At 38.7% G+C, this 14724-nt stretch overlaps 1 protein-coding gene across 1 annotated transcript in view; it reads right to left on the reverse strand.

Moving 5' to 3' along the window:
- The window catches only part of LOC140200763 (short transient receptor potential channel 6-like), a 121557-nt gene that overhangs the window by 50547 nt on the left and 56286 nt on the right, over nt 1-14724 (reverse strand). The window contains exons 3-5 of the mRNA XM_072264363.1: nt 13723-13908; nt 10355-10519; nt 7865-8081 (exon numbers count right to left, since the gene is read on the reverse strand). Of these exons, the coding sequence (XP_072120464.1) occupies nt 7865-8081; nt 10355-10519; nt 13723-13908 (568 nt within the window). The remainder of the gene's footprint in view (nt 1-7864; nt 8082-10354; nt 10520-13722; nt 13909-14724) is intronic.

A 14724-nucleotide genomic window follows, 5' to 3' on the forward strand; every position in this document is an offset into this window, starting at 1 on the left:
GATTTATAGTTAGCAGCCAATCAAAGCTGAATCAATTTGGCACAAGAGAATAAGCTTCCTAAACTGTTATTACTTAGCCAAATATTTGTCTACTAATTATTTATGTACTTGATACTTCAATGCCCCTTTGATGTGTCTAAGATTAATAAATGATTGTTATTCTTGGTCTTAATGTCCAATTAATCTTAATATTTGGTAAGAAAAGATTAATTTGCTCTATAATTTTAATCACAATGAGAATAATAGTGTAAACACCAATACAAGTCAGTCTAGTTTATGTAAAAATAGTTCAACAAGACAAAATTTGCATTACTAACTAGTTGATTGTATCTTGAGTAGATACAGTGCAAGAGCTCATGATGTTATCTGATGTCCTCAATGATTGTTCTTGCCAGTGAACTGATCCCATATTCCGTGTTGTCCTTGCTCTCAAATTTCTCAGCAGTTTTACCTCAATCTACCCCTTATTTTGCAATCCTGAATCCAAGCTCTACCAAGTTTCTATTCAACTTTTTCCTCAGCCATCAGGTGACCTCCACTGAATGCTGTACCCTGCATTACAGAAATCAATATAAAATTGCCTAAAATTTGTTGATTTCCTGCCAGATTCTAAGACAATGGAAAACCTCCCTCAATGCACTTTTGATTTCATTCTAAACTCATCATTACTTTTTTCTTTATGTGTCACCTGGATTTTCCCTTTAAACATGTCCAACATGTGAGAGGAGCAATAGAAACTATGATGAATGCACAGCATTCTGATGAAGGTTCTCAATCTGACATTTCAGCTCTGTTTCTTTGCTGCGCTTTCCCAGGATTTCATGATATTTTGTAATGAATAATCATCTGAAGTAAGTATCAATTATTTGACCATTATTTTCCATGGCATTTTTATTGCTCTTCATTAAAGATTACTGCTGAATTTTGAGAAGTAGAGGGATGATTTCTTAATTCTGAGTTTTGCAGATGAATGGAATGGTTGTGCAGAGATATGAAAAAGACTGAAGCTTGAATGTTGGGGACACCTGTGGGTTGCCCCCAGCATAACCTTAGGCATGTTGGTTGTTAGCGCAAATGACACATTTCACTGTATTTGCCATGTACATGCGATAAATAAAGCTGAATCTGAATGCTGGCTCTATGGTTCTGAACTTCAGTAAAATCAAAGGCAAAAAGGATAAGGGAAAGCAGTAAGTTGTGATTGGGTGACACCAGGCTTGGGTTTTTGAAGAATTACAGATCATGTAAGTTATTCCAAGATTATAAAAAAATCTAAAATTGCTATAATTAGAGAGTAACGTTCTTGGGACAAAAAGATCTTGTATATTTCTCAGTTTTTATTCAGATGCCTTAGCCCATGCTCTACTCAAATTTTGTAACTATGACAGAGGCCAAGTACAGATCCAATGCCATATTAAAGTTTGCTGACAGTGTTGTTGCCTGAATCAAAGATGGTCATGAATTAACATATAGGAGGGAGATTGACAAAATTCTTAACTCAATCCAGGCTTTCCATGAATAGAACATTGTGTATAATGCTGTCAGAGCAATGCTGCCAGGATAATCAAGGACATGACCCACCCAGCCAACACACTTTTCGTCCCTCTTCCCTCCGGGAGAAGGCTCAGGAGCTTGAAGACTCGTACGGCCAGATTTGGGAACAGCTTCTTTCCAACTGTGATAAGACTGCTGAACGGATCCTGACCCGGATCTGGGCCGTACCCTCCAAATATCCGGACCTGTCTCTCGGTTTTTTTGCACTACCTTACTTTCCATTTTTCTATTTTCTATTTCTGATTTATAATATAAATTTTTTATATTTACTAATTTTTACTATTTTTAATATTTAATATTTATAATCCAGGGAGCGGGAAGCGCAGAATCAAATATCGCTGTGATGATTGTACGTTCTAGTATCAATTGTTTGGCGACAATAAAGTATAAAGTATCTGCCAAGTAGCAGAGATGTGCCAAAAATACCTATTCAAGAATCACAAAGAAAGCAGGAAGCAAATGGCTTCCTGAGCATTATGGACCCATCTCAGTACAGCCCAAATTCACCACCATTATAGTTATTGTGAAATCTTAGTCCCAAGTGAGTACAGGTGATCTTTGCTGTTGCGTGTGACTTAAATACCCGAGTAAGAAAGTGAACCCACATTGTCATGTGGATCCTCACCCCAGCCTTTAACTTCCTCAACATCAATTGCTGTTCTGTATTGCTGTGTATTAAATGAGGTAATATGCAGAAAATCAAACTCCTCAGAATTAGGTTCAATGCAAATTATCACAAGTAATTGATCCCTCAGGGAAGATCACACAAAATGCATTTTTGCACCCTGCAGTTTTGCCTTTTGCTGAATTTTCTCAATTGTATTTTCCATACCCTGCTGTATTTATGGTGCTGAGTATTACATACTCCAAGTTCTTCTAAAATGTTGTATAAAATTACACAAAATTACAATTAAGGCATCCAGTGAGGCAGCTAGACAGTCAAAGGCCTGATATCTCCAGCCTTTTGATGCAATCCTCAGATAGATACTTTAAGTGCTGCTTCTTAATGATTAGCACATTAGTACACTGTTACCAATTTCCATGAGCTAGATACCAAGAGATAATTAATTATGGTAGTCCAGGTCAAGAAATGGTTTGTAGCAGTAAATCCAGACACATGTGAACAAATCTAAAATAACCTGATGCCAATCTGAAAACTGTTTAGCTAATACTCAACAAAAAACGGCTAAGAAGGCAGCTATTGATTAGTTATAGATGTATCTTCCCTGAATTAATCAAATGTATGTTTGCAATGAATCGGGTACTTTTACTCCAGATTTCTCTTGGACCTCGAACTGAGTTTCACATTTTGCAAGTGTAAGTCAATTCCTAGTGATTAATTTTATCTCAAAGTATAGTGCGAGCTTTATAAACAGCTTAAGTGTCATTAAGATGAAAATCTCTAACAGCACAGCACTGCCACTAACAGGACTCTTGCAGAAGAACAGCTTGAAGTGTTACAATTTGATGCCTAATGTTCTATCAAACCAAAAATCGCAACTGTTGGTCTTGTTCAACCTTCCTGCCAATTAAATAGTAAAATAGTTCTTTTTGAGAAATAACTTGACTATTTTATCTATTTTACTGAAATTAATTGCATCTGGCATTTGCTTTCTTAGAGATGTAGAGATCATTGTTTGTTACTTCTGTTAAGCATACAGTACATTAAAAAGTTGGCCATCATATTCTGAATAGTTCTTTCCCTAACAATACTGATTACTGAGAGGGAGCTAGAGCAAGTGGCTGGTAACACAGTATCCTATCAAGCTTAGTGAGAAAGATGGTGGCTGCTGCTTCCATTCAATTTGCAAGTCACATTATTTATATGTGAGCTACACAAATTCCCTGACAATGTGAATCAGGGAATGCACAGGCATCTCAAGTTTTCAGGATGAAGCTAGAAAACAGATGAATTTCGTCCCCTTAGCCCAATGACACTGAAGGTAACTGCATCATTCTTGCCACTAAAGCACCAGGAAACTCAAATCAGGGATTGCTGAGGAGGAACTATAAACCAAGACTGATATGTGCTGCAAACCTACTTGGTGGATAAGGTCAAAATACAGCTAATATCAAGCAATCAAACAACCTCAAGAAGGAAGATTTATATTTATGAAGTACATTTCATATCACTCTCAGAACGTTCCAAAGTGCTATACAGCCTATGATGAGACTTTGAATGAGATCACTGTTGTGATGAAGGAAACATGGCAGATTATTTGCAAACAGCAAGCTCCCAGTAACGTGATGATGAGATGATAATCTGAAATTAGAATTGTTGATGGAAAGATAAATGTGGCCAAGATATTAGGGCAACTCGGTTGTTTTTCCATGAAATACAACACAGGATTTGTTTTGAATTCCCAAGAGAAACAGAACTTGAGTTTAAAAGGCAGCATGTTTAATAGTGGAGCATTCCCTTAATAATGCTCTGGAATCTCTGCCTAAACTCTCCCTGAAAAAAAACGAGAACAACTTTTGAACCTTCCAATTTCTGATTCCAAGGAATCCCACAAGATGCCACCAGTGACAGAGTGGCAAAATTGTTACTGTAAATTCCTTAACAATCCCATTATTCCCCTCATATATAAATTAGTAAAAGATAAATTTAAAATTGGATCAAAAGAGTTCCACTCCATGAAGAGATGTTTGGAAAAACTTAGCAAGCACAAGATATAAAAGGACTGTCAGATTCCATTCAGTTTATCTGCAAAGATAAGGCAAATATGATATATAGACAGACACTTTTATAGAAAAGAACTGGACATTAATCCTGCTACTAGTTCACCAATTAACCAGCTTGCTTTGTATATGTGGAGGGGAGTTTCATGTTTGACTTGATTACAGTCAACAGGCAAATAATGAATATGCTATTGCACTATTGAATTAAGCCCTAGATGGCAAAGTTATTAATACACTTGTCCCTATCTACCGATAAATTTGATCTAATTAAGATTCGTGTTACTGATGCTCTTCTCCCAGTAGATACCACATCAGAACCACCCCACCTCTGCTACTCCCACAAGATGTACTTGGCAGTCATGGAAGTTGCAGCAGATGCTGTAATATTTCAACATGATATACGATTATGCTGCATTTGATATTATCAAGGCAACCAGTTTTTGCCGAGTCTCACATCCAACATTTGCTTAAGATAACAAGGAAATCCAATCAGCCCATTGAGTCTGTGCCCCATTAAGAACAATCCCATCAATCCACTTATTTGCCTATAACTTATTCTACTGTTCTCCGCTAAAAACACAGGCGCGCACACACACACAGTGCCACTCCTTCTGAATTGGCCTCTGTCCTGGTAGAATCTTGGGAGAAGGATGATCTACTGGAAGAGGGTTTTCTAATCTCATTTCCTTTCCATCACAAATTGAAAGAATTCTTTGAGATTATAGACAAAGAATCAGCCTTCCCCTACAGAAGCCAGGGATGGAACTTGTTTGGTCGTGAACTTTTGCTCCCTTATTGACGTCATTTTATTACTGTTTTATGTTGACACTAAATTTCATGTGTCCATAATTGTCTTTGAATGTCTGACCCTGTTTCTCCACAGTAAATATTGCTGCGAAGAAATGATTCTACACATCTGCCCTTCCAGATTTTCATTAACATTAGTTCTTAAAAAGCCCACATTGGTCCCAACCATCATCTTTTTCTTTCAATATAGCCATAAAAGACATTTGCCCACCATTTAATACCTTTGAATACACCTTTTTTTGTAACCCTCTGGTATACCTCACTCACAGCCTGGAATTCTGATAGTTTTTTTTTCCATTTTGAACTCTTTAATTTTATACTGCTTACTGCTTCAATCACCAATGGTCATGTCTTTACTCATTCTTTATAGATATAAGCTCATTTTGCACTCAATTATTTAAAAACAGCTTCTTCTCTCATCTGATTACTTAATAGCCCAGGAATGCAGGAACACTTCACTTCATTATTTTTTCTCTTGTACTATTTATTTAGTAATTTATATTATTTTATATACTTTGCACTGCACTGCTCCTACAAAACAACAAATTTCATTTCATCTAAAATAATGATAATATGCCTGATTCAGATTCTTTAAATTCTATCATGAAACTATCCCACAGATCTTCCAACATTTTGTTCCTAAATTTATTTGGATTTTAATTTATTATGGACAGTCAACCTTGCCTACATCAAGAATTATAGCAGCTGTCCTTTTCCAGCACTACATTAAATTTAATCATCTTAGGACTGCTACTAGTCAAGCATTCAAACAGGGGTCAGTGTGAACATGGTGGAGGATTACAAATACCTGGGGATACGAATTGACAATAAACTGGACTGGTCAAAGAACACTGAGGCTTCTACACGAAGGGTCAGAGCCATCTCTATTTCCTGAGGAGACTGAGGTCCTTTAACATCTGCCGGACGATGATGAGGATGTTCTACGAGTCTGTGGTGGCCAGTGCGATCATGTTTGCTGTTGTGTGCTGGGGCAGCATGCTGAGGGTAACAGACACCAACAGAATCAACAGACTCATCCGTAAGGCCAGTGATGTTGTGGGGATGGAACTGGACTCTGACGGTGGTATCTGAAAAGAGGATGCTGTCTAAGTTGCATGCCATCTTGGACAATGTTTCCCATCCACTACATAATGTACTGGGTGGGCACAGGAGTACATTCAGCCAGAGACTCATTCCTCCGAGATGTAGCACAGAGCGTCATAGGAAGTCATTCCTGCCTGTGGAGATCAAACTTTACAACTCCTCACTTGGAGGGTCAGACATCCTGAGCCGATAGGCTGGTCCTGGACTTACTTCATAATTTACTGGTATAATTTACATATTACTATTTAACTATTTATGGTTCTATTACTATTTATTATTTATGGTGCAACTGTAATGAAAACCAATTTCCCCCAGGATCAATAAAGTATGACTATGACTATGACTTTAAATTCATATTTTAGGATCCTGGCATTACTGGATAGGCCTGCCTTTATTGAGTAGATTAAAGATTCAAGTTAATTTGTCACGTGGACATCAAATCATACAGTGAAATGTGTCATTTGCATTAACAATCAACACACGCGAGGGTGTGCTGGGGCAGCCCACAAGTGTCGCCACACTTTCCAGTACTAACATTACATGCCTGCAGTGCTCCACGGAGCACAATAACCAACAAACAACAACAGTAAATACAAGCCCTGTTCCCCTCACCATGCACAAACACAGTCCTTTTTATCCCAGACAGACTCCAGCTTCCAATGGACATGGACTCAGGCCTGCAGACACTCAACCTCCCCAGTGGACTTGCAAATATTCGTGAGTTGCCTATGGCCAACAGGCCTCAGCTTCCAGACTTCTGATTCAATCCTTGGTCCTCAATCTTCGATGTCAATCCCAGTACATGCCAATCACTGAACACTAGGCCTCAAACACCAGACTCATCGATGACAGGATCCGGAACACTTAGGTCTCAAACTCTTGTCTCACTGATGACATGATCCCGAACACTAGGCCTCGAACTCCAGTCTCGCTGATTCGCAAACCCAGGAGGCCACTGTAACTCGTTCCTTTTGCCTGCATGGAACTCTGACTCTGGAACCTGCCAACAACTCACTGACCTGAGGACGACACATCCACTCTTTACCAGTCCAACGTCTGACATCCGATCTGCATTGATGTCTCGCTTCTGCATTGCTGGTCTTCGAAAGCAGAGCAGAGACCTAAGACTCCGGCCTGACCTCCCATTCTCTCACATTCCGGTTCCTAAACCCTAACCTGGCCCTTAATTCCCTCCCATGCACAAAACCATCCTGATGAACCTAAAAACAATTAAAAACTTAAAAAAAAAATTTAAAAGCAACTCTCAGCCGCAATTCACTGGAGTTCAGAGCTCGGTGCCATATTGGAAAAAAAAAATAGACCTTCACTCCAGGTTGAAATAAGATGGAATCTTCCCTTTAGGTGTTCCCATTTTGAGCTGGCTTTGCTTTCTCTATACTTATTGCAGAATAGTACCAAATAGCTTGCTGTGCTCTTTCAGAGTGAATAACATCAGTAAGCCTGGAGTCACACTACAGAACTTCAGATCTTTTTTCTACTGACAAGTTGGTAAATTTATAGCCACCTTCAGTAAACATAATAGAGTTCAGATTATTATCTGAATTTAAATTCTACAGATTTTACTTTGATTTTTAATGAAGTCTGGCCCTGTACCAGATATATTGCGGCCTAAGCATCCTCTGAATTTTAAAAGTGGTGTTATGGAAACTCAGTGGGAAGTTCTGATGTGATTAAAAAACAAAAATGAAATCCCTACCTATTACCCAGCAAATAATTAGAAGTTCCGTCGGCTTGAAACCAGTTGTTTTCATCCTGAAGAGCTGCCTAGGGTGATCTGTCCTTGACTCATTCGGCAGGAGTTTGGTGCCCTCAAACCTGTCGGCTGCATTCATGATCAGCAGGCCAAGAAAAATCGTGAAGGAAACTCCATGGGCCACAAATTTCATAAAAGGCGCTCGCAAGATCTTCCCCAGCTGCAACATACAGAGAGATTTAAAGTTTATACCTTACTAGTTAAAAAAAATGAGTACCATAAATGGAAACCCAGAAAAGCTGAAAGATGCAGAGCTTGAGAGTCCATGGAAAAAAAAATGATAAAGACTGATATTTCCTCCCAAGAATATACTGGAGTCAAAGTTAAGACACACACTATCAGATACAAACAAACACTGTTGCACAGGAAATGATACATCAAGGCTTGCAATAATTGGATATCATTGTAATTATTTGCCACTGGATGTTAATATTACTTGCTAAGCTATAAAAAGCATTTAACTTTTGAGCTATTTTCACTGTTTCAGTGCACTATCCTCAAATCTCTTTTAATGACCACCTTGGGATTCCTTACACATAAATATATTATCGAATGACATTCGCTCACTGATCCATAGACAGGGACTGATTAGGAATAGCCAATGTGACTTTGTGCATGGTAGGTCACGTCTGCCGAATCTTATAGAGTTTTCCAAGGAAGCTGATGAAGGAAAGGGAGCCGATGTAGTAGGCACGGATCTTAGCAAGGACCTTGACAAGGTCCGCATGGGAGGACAGTCAAGAAGGTTCAGTCGTTTGGCATCGAAATGAGGTAGGAAATTGGATTAGACATTGGCTTTGTGGGAGAGGCCAGAGAGTGATAGTAGATGGTTGCTTCTGTGACTGGAGGCCTGTGATGAGTGGGGTGTCACAGGGATTGGCGCTGGGTCCGATTGTTGTTAGTCATTTTTATCAACAACCTGGATGATAATGTGTTTAACAGGATCAGCAAATTTGCTGATGACACCAAGATTGGGGTGTAGTTGACTATCAAAGCTTGCAATGGGATCTGAACCTGCTGGAAAGATAGGCTGAAAAAATGGCAGAAGGAATTTAATGCAGACAAGTGTGAGGTGGAGGACAAACCACTGTAGGAGACAGTGAATGATAGGGCATCGAGGAGTGCGATAGAACAGAGTGATCTGGGAATACAGATCCATAATTCCTTGCAGGTGATGTCACGGGGAGATAGAGTTGTAAAGAAAGTTTTGGGCACATGGGCCTTCATAAGTCAAAGTCTGAGTAAAAGAGGTGGGATGTTATGTTTAAGTTGTATAAGATGTTGGTGAGGACTAACTTGGAGTATTGTGTACAGTTTTGGTCACCAATCTACAGGAAAGATGTCAATAAGATTGAACAAGTGCAGAGAAAACTTACAATGGTGTTGCCAACACTTGAGGACCTGAGTCATAGGGAAAGATTAAATAGGTTCGGACTTAATCCCTGGAGACTAGAGATATGATAGAAGTAAACATAATTATGAGGGGTACAGATAGGGTAAATGCAAGCAGGCTTTTTCCACTGAGGTTCGGTGAGACTAAAACTAGAGGTCATGGGTTAAGGGTGAAAGGGGAAATGTTTAAGGGGAATATAAGAGGGATGTTCTTTACTCACAGAGTGGTGAGAGTGTGGAACGAGCTGCCAACTGAACTGGTGGATGCAGGTTCGATTTGAACACTTCTGAGAAATTGGGATAGGTATGGCTACGGTCCAGGTGCAGGTCGATGGTACTAGGCAGATTAACAGTTTGGCATGGACTAGATGGGCTGAAGGGTCTGTTTCTGTACTGTAATATTCTATGACTCTAATACACCACTAATTTATAACTATAATTGAATGTTGGGATTTCAATAGATTAGAGAGTTTGTGATATTCTCTCTCCAGTCTAAATTGGACTGGAGAAAAAGACGTCAGTATAAGATATCAGCAAACAAATATTACTGTATTAGGAATGATACATCACAGCTTGGAAGTCACACTACAGCAAACATTTGCCTGAGCTGATGCCTTTGATTAACAAAAGCATAACACTGTCTGCAGCAATGCACGCTTCCTCAGCATTCCATTTGCTGACAATCGAAGGCTGAAACATTTATGTTCAGCAGTAGGGAGCATGAGGGTAAAATTAGAAACAGAATACTGCAGTATTTAGTTCTTGATCAGTATGTCCAAACAAACAAAATGGACTTGACTCCCATAAAGGGCATTGGCAGATAATTAATTATTTAAGTAGAGGAATGTCATGTAGGCAGTACTGGGTGCCAGCTGGAAAAGATGGCAACAAATCATGAAGATGATTAGGGTTTATGGTCACTTGATATATATATCCAGAGTGCAGCATTCTCTATTGAAAATAAATCCATGGTTTTTACCCTTAGCCCGTCATGGGTTTACTTCCCCCATCACTGGTGTGACAAAGTCAAAGATGACTAACCTTGCTGCAAGGTGCAATCCAATAGCACAAGGCTAGGAATGGCAGCCCCAATACTACAGCTAACACAACCAGAAACTTGGTTGCTATTGGCTGTTGACGTAATCCAGAGAGATTTTCATACCAGATAGAGAGAAGCTGTTGTTGACAGTTTGGATGAGCTACAAACTTAAGGAAAGACAACAAATATGATGTTAGAAATCAAAGTGGAGATAATTAATGAAACTTAAAAAATGTTTTATTATTTAAATATGTTGCATTTCCAATGTAATATTCTTACTTTTAAATAAAACTATGAATTTAATAAATGTAAACACAAGAGATTCTGCAGATGTTGGAAATCCTGAGCAACACACACAAAATGATGGATGAATTCAACATATCAGGGAGCATCTTTGGTGGGGAATAAACAGTCAATTTTTCAGAATGAGACCCATCATCAGGAATAAAAATGAAAGGGACAGAAGCTCTGGCTGACTTGCCGAGCTCCTCAAGCATTTTATGTGTGTTGCTGAAGTTGATAGATGCGTTAGTGATGTAGTCATACACAACCATAACATTTTTAGAATATATCATTATAATGAAATATTCAATTTCAGAAAACTTTAGATTTTTCATTGACGGGAATACTACATTTAAAGTTTACAACCTCGTCAAGTGATTATTCTGTAACTGTAAAGAAAATCAATTTTTCAAAATCTAAATTGCTGGCAATATCCATGAATTCTAAACTGCATTTGGAAATAGTTGAATAGCCTTACATTTACAGGCAACAGATCCTTCCTTATACACCTTAATCTCTCCTCTGATTTAAATCCTGAATTTCAGCTAACCATCAAAGAATCCCAAAATACCATGTCATAAATAACCAATGTGAAGGCAGTTTTCACAAGGGGGGTGGGGTTAAATGGTTGGAGGACTTGAAGAAATGTTAACTAAAATACTAACTCCTGCTGCAATTTGCCTATCGCCACAATAGATCTACAGCTGAAGCAATCTCACATACACTCCACTCGGCCTTAGATCACCTGGACAATAGCAATACCTAATAAGGCTGCTATTTATTGATCACAACTCAATGTTGAACACAATCATACTCTCTGTTCTAATCAACAAGCTCCAAAACTTGGGCTGCTGTACCTCCCTCTGTAGTTAGGTCCTTGACTTCTCTTCGGAAGACCACAGTCAGTGTGGATCCGAAGTATTATCTCCTCCTCACTGGCAATCAGTGCTGGTGCACCTCAAGGATACATGCTCAGCTCACTGCTCTATGCTCTCTGTATCCATGACAGTGTGGCCAGGCACAGTTCAAACTCACCTATAAATTTGTTAACAACACAACCATTTTTGGCAGAATTTCAGAAGATGATGAACAGGCGTACAGCAGTGAGGTAGATCAGCTGGTTGAGTGATGTTGCAACAACAACCTTACACTCAATGTCAGTAAGGCCAAGGAATTGATTGTGAACTTCAGGATGGGGAGGTTGAGGGAACACACGTGTCCTCATCAAAGATTAGCAGTGGAAAGGATGAACATTTTCAAGTTCCTGAGTGTCAGCATCTCTGAAGATCTATTTTGGGCCCAACATATTGATCAATTACAAAGAGGGCACGACAGCAACTCCATTTCATTAGGAGTTTGAGGAGAATTGGTATGTCACCAGACACTCCTACAAACTTCCACAGATGTATCATGAAGAACATTCTAACGTATCATGGAGGGGGAGGGAGCTCTGCACAGGATCAGAAAAAGGTTCAGAAAGTTGTAAACCAAGCCATCTCCACCATGGGCACCAGCTTCCTTCGCATCAAGAACATCTTCAATGAGGTACCGGAACTTGAAGACACATACTTAACATCTCAGGAACAGCTTCTTCCCGTGTCCCACCAGATTTCTGAATGGACAATGAACCTATGAACACTACCTCACAAATTTGTTGTGCTCTCACTTTGCACTTCTCATTTAATGTTTTATTTAATATATATATGTTCTTCTCACCAGAATTTACAGATTTTTTATTATTGTGCATTACAATGCACTGCTGCCACAAAACATCAAATTTAACAACATATACTCATGATTTTAAACCCAATTCTGATTCTAATTCTAAAAATAATAGTGGGATGCATGAAATGAACAGAACAAAACAATTGAGCTTATTAGTATTTTCTCATTCAGAGATGGAGCAGGTGTCTTTTTCTGTCATGGAAATCTTCAGCAAGGCATTCAAGGCCCCCATTGTAGTTTTCTGATGCAATACAGATTCCGCCATTACTTTGGAACTGAAAGCATAAGCCACGTTGTCAAGATCCAGTTTATAATACAAGCTACCGTTGAAGATTTTTCTCTTCAAATCATAGGGTATAAAATGCTCTCCTGTTCTAAGAAGGGCTTGTACTGAAGGTCTGAAAATTAGAGGATATTACTAGTTCTGATTCATAATACAATACAATTTAAGAAAAACCAAGAAAAATAAAGTTTATCAAAAGTTGTAAACTTCTTTAACTGATTTTGGATCCAATTTTGTGAATTCCCGTAAATGAAGAGCCTGCAACCCACTTGTCAATTCAATTCAGTAGAAGTTTCACCATGAAAAAATAAGGCCCTCTCAATGGTCCCGTCAAAAGAACAATGAGATTACAACAATAGCAAGCCATTAACTGTGTACATCCTGCAAAACCCCTTTCCCAAAAACAGTGTCCATTATAATACCAATAACCTATTACTGGTCCCATGTAGCAACCCCTGCTGATCAAATGCCTTGTCACATCCATTGGCTACTTGCTGTTTGGCATTGAAAGACTATTACCCAAAGCAGACCAGTTAAAACACTGGCTGTTCATGACATGCCCCATGTAACACCCATCGACTATTATACCTGTGCACTGCTACACCAACTATCCATGAAATATGTATTACTTGCAACGGCTTCTGGCCACTAGGTCTCCACAATGACACCCACTGCCCTCTAACTGTGCCCTAAATGATAACGGGACACACTGATTATTGCATTGAAAATGGTCCACTGAACCCCACAAAACAATTCCTCTAATGTTTCAATAATTATCATTCAGCTTTCTAATTCAAGTTTCTGGTATTATTTCATAAAGTTTTTGTTTGAACTGATAAATCATGGTTTCCGTCTCTAGAATGAACATGCTTAAATATCGGAAGCATTAAACAATGATCAGTTAATCTTTAACATATAATCTCATTGATTCTTATTAATAATATATTTCATAAGATTTCAGATGTAACTATGATACAATATTACAAATACTCTACATTAAGTAATCATTACAAACTCATAGTTAAGTGGGAATTCACAATATAAAAATATACTGAATTCAGTGCCTACAATGCCTCTTACCTTTTTGACTTCAAACTTAATAGCTAATTTTAGCCGACTAAGGCTAGGTCGAAATTCACCCTTACTGTTGGGATTTGTCTCCACAGCCCCATTCAAAATGGCTTCTACTTCTTCAGTAATCCGGCACAAGTCTAGAAGTCCAACAACAAAATCTTTGCATTGAATTGATAATTTTTTGTAATCATTCTGGAAAAACACAAATTTAAAGCAATTAACCTGTTGAGAGTCTTGCCTTTAATACTCAAGTCCATGCTTAAATTTTACAGATATAATTTCAGATTTGCAGCTTCTAGAACGCCACAGCATTCCAATCGCTGAATCTCTGTTTGTCAGGCCTTACCAGCTCTGACATCTGCACACTTAGTGGGAGGAGATTCATTCACCACTACATACATCTGCAGCACATGCTTGCCTCAGATAGCATAGATTTTGCAGTAAGTTTGTGGTTTGCATTTCAGAAATTACATTTTTGACCTCGTGTACCCATTTCTTTTATAAGAAATATTGAAATTTGAACATTTAAGTAAGGTTAATGGTAAAGCAAATGGATTCTCAGCTAGAGTTTGCCAGAGACATGTAGGAGACTCTGAAGTCAGCCGGAAGAAGGTTCTATCATCTGTTGAAACCAAAATTGAGCTTTTTGGCCATCAGACTAAACGCTAGGTTTGGCGTAAGCTAAACACCACACATCAAAAACACACCATCCGCACTGTAAAGCATGGTGGTGGCTGCCTCATGCTTTGGGGATGCTTCACTGCAGCAGGCCCTGGAAGGCTTGTGAAGGTAGAGGGTAAAATGAATGCAGCAAAATATAAGGAAACCCTGGAGGAAAACCTATGCAATCTGCAAGAGAACTGCAATTTGGGTGAAGATTTGTTTTCCAGCAGGACAATGATCCCAAGTAAAAAGCCAAAGATATATAGGAATGGCTTAAAAACAAAGTTAATGTCCTGGAGTGGCCAAGTCAGAGTCCAGACCTCAATCCAATTGAGAATTTGTGAC

This window comes from Mobula birostris, chromosome 7 (genome assembly GCF_030028105.1).
Source record: "Mobula birostris isolate sMobBir1 chromosome 7, sMobBir1.hap1, whole genome shotgun sequence".
NCBI classification, from domain to species: domain Eukaryota; kingdom Metazoa; phylum Chordata; class Chondrichthyes; order Myliobatiformes; family Myliobatidae; genus Mobula; species Mobula birostris.